The sequence below is a fragment of the Melospiza melodia genome, chromosome 30 (assembly GCF_035770615.1).
Source record: "Melospiza melodia melodia isolate bMelMel2 chromosome 30, bMelMel2.pri, whole genome shotgun sequence".
NCBI classification, from domain to species: domain Eukaryota; kingdom Metazoa; phylum Chordata; class Aves; order Passeriformes; family Passerellidae; genus Melospiza; species Melospiza melodia.
The window spans coordinates 1,072,427-1,080,918 of NC_086223.1; the positions used below are offsets into that span (position 1 = coordinate 1,072,427).

General features: G+C 66.7%; 1 protein-coding gene across 2 annotated transcripts; it reads left to right on the plus strand.

Annotated features, from left to right (window-relative positions):
• Positions 1-1,065: 1,065 nt before the first annotated feature.
• SGCA (sarcoglycan alpha) lies at positions 1,066-7,504 on the plus strand. 2 transcript variants are annotated; one of them, XM_063179032.1, is made up of 9 exons: positions 1,066-1,133; positions 1,980-2,129; positions 2,209-2,348; positions 2,650-2,722; positions 2,846-3,044; positions 3,748-3,910; positions 5,527-5,732; positions 5,861-5,887; positions 7,149-7,504. In XM_063179032.1, exons 1-9 carry the CDS (start codon positions 1,094-1,096, stop codon positions 7,330-7,332), a joined length of 1,182 nt encoding a protein of 393 aa, XP_063035102.1. In that variant the 5' UTR covers positions 1,066-1,093; the 3' UTR covers positions 7,333-7,504. The 2 variants fall into 2 exon arrangements, with proteins under 2 accessions (XP_063035102.1, XP_063035103.1); XM_063179033.1 differs by having other exon boundaries at positions 5,533-5,732.
• The last annotated feature ends 988 nt before the right edge of the window (positions 7,505-8,492 follow it).

Below are 8,492 nucleotides of genomic sequence, written 5' to 3' on the forward strand. Positions count from 1 at the left end.
GCGCTCGCTCTTCCTCTTCCTCAGCCGCGCTTCGGCCTCAGCGCCGCCGCCGCCGCCGCAGCCCGGCCATGGGGACGCTGCGCCGCGCTCCCCGCGCCCGCCCCGGGGTCCCCTCCCTGCGGCGGGGCCCCCCCGGCACGGCGCTGTGCAGCCTGGGGCCCCCCCGCCGCAGCTGCCGTGCTGCCACCCCCCGCCTCTGTCCCCGCGTGTCCCCCTCCGCTTCCGTCCCCGCGTGTCGCCCTCCGGTTCTGTCCCCGTGTCCCCCTCCCCAGATCTGTGCCCTTGTCCCCCCCTCCCTCCTCAGTTCTGTGTCCATCTCTCCCGTAACTCTGTCCCCGTGTCCCCTCAGTCTCGTCCCTGCACCCCCCAGATTTGTAGCCACCCCCCGGACGTGTCCCTGTGTCCCCACATCATCCCCTCAGGTTTGTCCCCATCCTGTCCCCATATCCCCCCCCCAGTTTGTACCCACACCTCCCCACTTTATCCCCGTGTCCCCCCCCAGTTTGTACCCCCGTCCCCCATCCTGTCCCAGTGTCCCTTCCGGCTCTGTCCCCGTGTCCCCACTCCCGTCCCTGTGTCCCCTGTCACCCCCACTTGTCCCCTGCTCCCCTCCCCGGGTCCCCCCACGCCAAAGCCCCCCCAGTGTCCCCACAGGACGCCGATGCCCCCCGTTTCTGCACAACCAGGGAATATTTTGGGGGGATTATTTGCATTTTTTGTCCTCCCACTGCATTCCTGAGGGCAAGGGGGCAGACCCTCCCCCCAGGTCCCTGTCACCGTCACCCCCCCCGTCGCAACTCTCGTGTCACCGTCCCCTCGCAGCGCACACGCGTGTTCCCGTCCCGCTGGTGGCCATGCCGGGGGGGTCTCAGCTGTCCCCAGGTGTCCCCAAATCGCCACCCCCGAGCGGTGGCACCGGGACCAGCCCGCCCGCCCTGGGGACACCTCGGGGGGACACGGGACAGCCCCGGAGCGCCGTGCCTCGGTGACAGAGGTGGCACCGGAGGGGTGTCCCCTGTGGGACCCCCCCGAGGGCCCCCCCGGCCCCGCTGGCCCCGTCAATCAGCGCTGGCCCCGCTCCCGGTGCCGGAACATGGAGGGCCCCGAGCTGCTCCGGCTCTGGGCGCTGGCAGGCGAGTGACAGCCCTGTCACCCCCCGGGGGACGCGGCAGGGCCTGGGGGGGCCGAGGGGATGGGGGCACCCCAAACTGGGGGGGACACGGCGGGTGCAGGGGGTAGGACAGGGGGGGACGGGGCTGGGACGTGCCAGAGCTAAAAAAAGCCACCGTGTCCCTGTGCCAGCGGGGTGTGGGACATGGCGGGGACAATGAGTGGGACCTCGGTGTGACAGCCAGGGCTGGGGAAAGTGCTGGGCCCATCCCGTCCTTGTCACCATCCTGCCCTTGTCCCCATCCCATCCTTGTCCCCGTCCTTGTCCCAATCCCATCCTTGTCCCAATCCCGTCCTTGTCCCCGTCCCGTCCTTATCCCTATCCTGTCCTTGTCCCTGTCCTTGTCCCCGTCCTTGTCCCCATCCCATCCTTGTCCCAATCCCGTCCTTGTCCCCGTCCTTGTCCCCGCCCTTGTCCCCATCCCATCCTTGTCCCCATCCCATCCTTGTCCCCGTCCTTGTCCCCATCCTTGTCCCCGTCCTTGTCCCTATCCCGCCCTTGTCCCCGTCCTTGTCCCCATCCCGCCCTTGTCCCCATCTTGTCCTTGTTCCCTGCCCTGTCCCAGCCCTGACCTCATTCTATCCCTGTCCCCATGGCCCCCAAACATCCTCTTGCTCTGCCCTGGGGACACCTGGCCCTGTGGGGACACCTGGCACTGTGGGGACACCTGGCACTGAGGGGACGCCAGGCATTGTGGGGACACATTCCTGCCCCTCTGAGAGCGCCAAGGGTCTGTGGGCACTGGGGAAACTGAGGCAGGGAGGGGCCACGCTCCCAGCCCTGGCTCCAGCCCCGCGTGTGGCCGCAGCCCTGGCCCTGGGGGTGTCCCTGGCCACTGTCCCCGACCACCACGTCCTCCCCGAGCTCCGCGTCCCCGCCGAGACCGGAGCCGTCTTCGTGCACGAGCTGGAGCGGGAGCCCTTCCTGGAGGCCTTCAGCGGCAGCGAGGATGACGATGGTGAGGGCCGGGCCGGGGGGCTGGGCATGGTAAAGGGGGGGCGCCGGCAGTGCCCATACCCATCCCCGTGTGCCCACAGCCCCGGTGACGTTCCGTGCCCACCTGTGGGGACACCCGGACCTGCCGCGGTGGCTGCGCCTGGCCCAGCGGGGCCCCGGGCAACCCGGCTTCCTGTACGGCTGCCCGGGGGCACCGGAGCTGGGCACTCACAGCATCCAGGTATGGGCACACAGAGCGTCCAGGTACGGGCTGGGCACACACAGCATCCAGGTACGGGCTGGGCACACACAGCGTCCAGGTATGGGCACACAGAGCATCCAGGTGTGAACTGGGCACACACAGCATCCAGGTACAGCCCCACAGTGCCCAGGTGTGAGCTGGGCACCCACAGCATCCAGGTACAACCCCACAGTGCCCAGGTGTGAGCTGGGCACCCACAGTACCCAGGAAAGGCCCCGTGGGTCCTGGGCTGAAGCAGGACGGCAGCTGGCCCACCCCAGGTGTCCCCTGTGTCCCTCAGGTGCTGGCCTACAACCGCCACACCTTCGCCACCGCGTCGCAGCGCCTCGTCATCGTTGTCACCCCCGCTCCAGGTACGGCCCGAGCGCCCCAAACCCCCCGGGATGGCTCCGTGGTGACCGCAGGCCGTCCCCACGGGTGCCACCCCACGGGTGCCACCCCACAGACCGTCCCCACGCGTGTCACCGTGCCCGCAGGCGGGGAGGCGCCGTTCCAGGCCGAGTTCCTGGTGGGGGACAGGGACGTGGAGGAGCTGCTGCCCGAGGCGGCGCGGGAGCTGTTCCTGCAGGCCGCGGCCGGGCTCTGGGAGCGCGGGGACCTGCACGCGGTCAACGTCACCTCCGCCCTGGACCGCGGCGGCCGCGTCCCGCTGCCCATCGAGGGCCGCAAGGAGGGGTACGGGCAGGGCCGGGGGTCAGGGGGATGGACTCAGGGCCTATGAGGGGTTTGGGGTCAGCTTTGGGCCACAAGGAAGGGTACGGGCAGGGCCGGGGGTCAGGGGATGGACTTGGCATCCCTGAGGGGGTTTGGGGTCAGCTTTGGGCCGCAAGGAGGGGTACGGGCAGGGATGGGGTCATGGGGATGTACTCAGGGCCTATGAGGGGTTTGGGGTCAGCTTTGGGCAGCAAGGAGGGGTACGGGCTGGGATGGGGGTCAGGGGGATGGACTCGGTATCCCTGCGGGGTTTTGGGGTCAGCTTTGGGCAGCAAGGAGGGGTACAGGCTGGGCTGGGGTCATGGGGATGGACTTGGCACCCCTGAGGGTGTTTGGGGTCAACTTTGGGGCACAAGGAGGGGTACGGGCAGGGCTGGGGGTCATGGGGATGGACTCGGTGCCCATGAGGGGGTTTGGGGTCATCTCCCACCTGTGGGGTGGGGTCTTCTCACCATGGTGGGTTTGGGGTGCCCTGTCATGCAGGGTGAACATCCAGGTGGGCTCCCACAGCTCCCAGAGCCCCTTGTCACCATGGTGGGGTTTGGGGTTACCCTTTTCTCACCGTGGTGGGTTTTGGGGTGCCCTCCTGTGCAGGGTGTACGTCCAGGTGGGCTCCCACAGCCCCTTCTCACTGTGGTGGGTTTTGGGGTGCCCTGCCCCGCAGGGTGTACGTCCAGGTGGGCTCCCACAGCCCCTTCTCGCCGTGCCTGGCCTCGGCCGTGTCCCCGCAGAGCCGTGCCCGCTGTCACCGCGGCCAGCGTCCCCTGGCCTCCTGCTACGACACCTTCGCCCCCCACTTCTCCATCCGCTGGTGCAACCTCACCCTGGTGAGACCCCCTGGGTCCCCCTGGGTCCCCCTGTGTCCCCCTGTGTCCCTTGGTGTCACCCGTGTTCCCCCAAGTCCCCTGTGTCCCCCCGTCCTCTCGTGTTCCCCCATGTGTCCCCCATGTCCCCCATGTTCCCCAGTATCCCCTGTGTCCCCCCAAGTCCCTTTGTGTCCCCCTCTGTCCCCCGTGTCCCCCATATCCCCCCAAGTCCCCCCGTATCCCCCCATGTCCCCTGGTGTCACCCTGTGTCCCCTGGTGTCCCTGTGTCCCCCCATGTTCCCCCTTGTTTCCCCATGTTCCTCCATGTCCCCCGTGTTCCCTCATGTCCCCTGCGTCCCCCTGTGTCCCCTGTGTCCCTTCATGTCCCCCCTTGCTCCCCATGTCCCCCCATGTCCCCTCATATTCCTCCATGTCCCCCTGTGTCCCCTGTGTCCCCATGCGTCCCTCCATGTCCCCCCTTGCTCCCCATGTCCCACCATGTCCCCTGTGTCCCCCCATTTCCCCCCCACGTCCCCCATGTCCCCTGGTGTCCCCTGTGTGCCCCCATGTCCCCCATGTCCCCCCATTTTCCCCATGTCCCCCCGTGTCCCGTGTCCCTTCATGTTCCCCCTTGTTTCCCTGTGTCCCTCCATATCCCCCCATGTCCTCCCATTTCCCCCATATCCCCCCATATCCCCCCATGTCCCCCATGTCCCCCCATATCCCCCCATATCCCCCCATGTCCCCCCATGTCCCCCCATGTCCCCCCATGTCCCCCATATCCCCCCATGTCCCCCATTTCCCCCATATCCCCCCATGTCCCCCCATGTCCCCCCATGTCCCCCATGTCCCCCATGTCCCCCATTTCCCCCATATCCCCCCATGTCCCCCCATGTCCCCCATGTCCCCCCATATCCCCCCATGTCCCCCATGTCCCCCATGTCCCCCATGTCCCCTATGTCCCCCATGTCCCCCATTTCCCCCATGTCCCCTATGTCCCCCCATGTCCCCCATTTCCCCCATATCCCCCCATGTCCCCCCATTTCCCCCATGTCCCCCCATTTCCCCCATATCCCCCCATGTCCCCCATATCCCCCCATGTCCCCCATGTCCCCCCATGTCCCCCATTTCCCCCATGTCCCCCATTTCCCCCATTTCCCCCATGTCCCCCATTTCCCCCATTTCCCCCATATCCCCCATGTCCCTCATGTCCCCCATTTCCCCCATGTCCCCCATGTCCCCCCATGTCCCCCATGTCCTCCCATTTCCCCCATGTCCCCCATGTCCCCCATGTCCCCCATTTCCCCCATATCCCCCCATGCCCCCCATGTCCCCCATTTCCCCCATTTCCCCCATTTCCCCCATGTCCCCCATTTCCCCCATTTCCCCCATTTCCCCCATTTCCCCCATGTCCCCCATGTCCCCCATTTCCCCCATTTCCCCCATGTCCCCCCATGTCCCCCATGTCCCCCATTTCCCCCATATCCCCCCATGCCCCCCATGTCCCCCATTTCCCCCATTTCCCCCATTTCCCCCATGTCCCCCATGCCCCCCATGTCCCCCATGTCCCCCATGTCCCCCATGTCCCCCGCTGTCCCCAGCCCCCCCAGCCCCCCCAGACCCCCACTCTCCCCCAGCTGCAGGTGTCTCCCACCCCCTCCCCGCCGGGGCCGCTCTGGGGGCCGGGGGTGCTGGAGGGGGGGTCCGGCTTTGAGCCCCCCAGCGATGCCCCCGCCCGGGCGCTGCTGTCCCCGTTCCTGGTGACAATGCTGGTGCCGCTGGCCGTGGCCGCGCTGCTGTCGCTGCTCCTGGGCCACCTCATGTGCTGCCGCCGGGAGGGAGTGTGAGTCGGGGGTCCCCCCCCCGGGTGTCCCCTCCCCGCCCCTTGTGACCCCCGGGATGAGCCGGGGGTGGGGAGAGCCTTTCTCGCCATAATTATTGGGGTTTTCCTCTTTTTCTTCTGCTTTGTAGGGAAAAACGGGACTTGCAGACGTCTGAGTGAGTGCTGGTTGAGCTGGGGGGGTGCTGGGGGGTGCTTTGGGGGTGCTTTGGGGGCGGCTGTTTTGTGGGGGCTGTTTTGGGGGGGCTGTTGTGGGAGGTTTCTTATGGCCGAGTGTGGGGACAGAGCTGGGCAGGAAAAGGGGGGACAATCAACTCTTTTGGGGGTGCCACGGAGCATAAAGGTCCCCCCCCCACACCCGCTACAGCCCCCTCCTGCCCTCCCCACCCCTCCGGGCCCCCCAAAACCCCTCTCAGGCCTGGGGTGGGGCACAAGGAGCCGCTTCAGTTCTGTGACAGCCTCTGAGGGACCCCGGGCAGGGAGGAGACCCCAGAGATGAGGGGCAGACCCCAGAAACGACACAGACTCCAATGACGGGGTTCAGCCCTCACTTTTGGGGGGCAGACACCAATAACTGCATTCAGACCCCACTGAAGGGTGAGCAGAGCCCCGTGATGGGGGGCAGCGCCCAGTGACGGGGTTCACACTCTCATTTTGGGGTGAAGACCCCAATAAAGTCATTCAGACCCCACTGAAGGGTGAGCAGACCCCAGTGACAGGGAGCACACCTAATTTTTGGGGGGCAGACCCCAATAACGGCATTCAGACCCACTGAAGGGTGAGCAGACCCCAGTGATGGGGGGCAGACCCCAGTGACAGGGAGCACACCATAATTTTGGGGTGATGATCCCAATAATATCATTCAGACCCCACTGAAGGGTGAGCAGCCCCCAGTAATGGGGAGCTGACCCCAGTGACAGGGAGCACACCCTGATTTTTGGGGTGAAGATCCCAATAACGGCATTCAGACCCCACTGAAGGGTGAGCAGACCCCAGTGATGGGGTGCACACCCTAATTTTGGGGTGAAGATCCCAATAATATCATTCAGACCCACTGAAGGGTGAGCAGACCCCAGTGACGGGGTGCACACCCTAATTTTGGGGTGAAGATCCCAATAATATCATTCAGACCCCACTGAAGGGTGAGCAGACCCCCGTGACAGGGAGCACACCCTAATTTTGGGGGGCAGACCCCAATAATATAATTCAGACCCCACTGAAGGGTGAGCAGCCCCCAGTGACGAGGAGCAGCCCCCACCGACGGGGTGCACACCCTCATTTTGGGGCGAAGACCCCAATTTTGGGGCGCACACCCACACACCCGCCACGCTCACCCCATGACGGGACAGACACCCCAAAAAGCGGTTCCCGAGGGGGGTTTGCTGGCAGCCCCAGCTCCACGCCGCGCTGTCCCCGCAGCCTGCAGCTGCTCCATCACAGCTCCATCGCGGGCGACACGCGGGAGCTGCGGCTCATGGCCGGCAGGCGGGACGTGCCCCGGGACGTGGCCCGGCCGCTCTCCACGCTGCCCATGTTCAACATCCGCACGGGACAGCGCTCCGACCCCATGGGCAGCGCCCGAGCGCCGCTGCTGCCGCCCTGAGGGGACCCCGAGCGGGGGACACCGAGCGGGGGACACCGACAGAGATGGGGACAGCGTGTCCGGCGGGGTTTATGGGGGTAAAACCCCGGTAAGGAGGAAGAGGAGTTGTGGGTTTGGGGCGTCCCCTCTTTGGGGTGAATTTTGGTGCATAAATTGAGTTTCAGTGAGGAAATGAGGCTGTTTCGCTTTATTGACGGGGTAGGTTTGGGGGGTGCTCAGCCACCGAAACTCGTAACCACCCCCGAAAGGGCCGGGGTGGCTCTGAGTGACCCCCCGGCCCCATGGGGGGACAGGGGACAGGGATGGGGAAAAGGGGATTGGGATAAAGGTGGGGACAGGGATGGGGCCGGGGATTGGGATAAATGGGGGTACAGGGGAGTGGAATGGGGTCGGGAATTGGGATAAAGGGGGACACAGGGGAGCGGGATGGGGAAAAGGGGATTGGGATAAAGTGGGGACAGGGATGGGCAATGAGGGAATTGGGATAAAGGGGGAGACAGGGGAGAGGGATGGGGAAAAGGGGATTGGGATAAAGGGGGGGACAGGGATGGGGCCGGGGACTCGGACAAAGCGGGGACACCCTCCCAGAGCCCCGCCATGGCCCCCCCAAACCCTCCCCGGCTCACCTGGGTGTCCGTGCCCGCCTGGGTCGCCCCGCAGCCCCCGAAGGCTCCGCTCGCTCCGCTCGGAGCCCTCCCCGCCGCCGGGGGTGCCCCCGGCTCAGCCCCGCGGAAGAAAGAGGCTCTTTGAGAGCCCCCCCGGCCGGGGCGGCGCCAGGTGGGGGGGAGGAACGCGCGGGGGCCCCGCGGAACAAGGGGAGCCATTGATGGAGCGGGACAGAGCCGGCACTGCGGGCCCCGGGGGTCCCGGCGAGCCCCCCGCCATGGGGAGGGGGCACAGACCGGGCACTGAGGGGCAGGCATGGGGGGCAGTGAGGGGCAGTGAGGGGCAGGATTTGGGGCAATGAGGGGCAGGAGTGGGGGGCGATGAGGGGCAGGATTGGGGGGCAGTGAGGGGCAGGGATGGGGGGCAGTGAGGGGCAGGGATGGGGGGCAATGAGGGGCAGGGATGGGGGGCAGTGATGGGCAGGGATGGGGGGCGATGAGGGGCAGGATTGGGGGGCACTGAGGGGCAGGATTGGGGGGCACTGAGGGGCAGGG

Excerpts from the sequence above, each read along its gene's own strand:
- SGCA (XM_063179032.1), top strand. The coding sequence starts at position 1,094 with ATGGAGGGCCCCGAGCTGCTCCGGCTCTGGGCGCTGGCAG. Across the intron at positions 2,723-2,845 it reads CGTTGTCACCCCCGCTCCAG|GCGGGGAGGCGCCGTTCCAG; the intron begins GTACGGCCCGAG and ends CCGTGCCCGCAG. Across the intron at positions 5,888-7,148 it reads CGGGACTTGCAGACGTCTGA|CCTGCAGCTGCTCCATCACA; the intron begins GTGAGTGCTGGT and ends CTGTCCCCGCAG.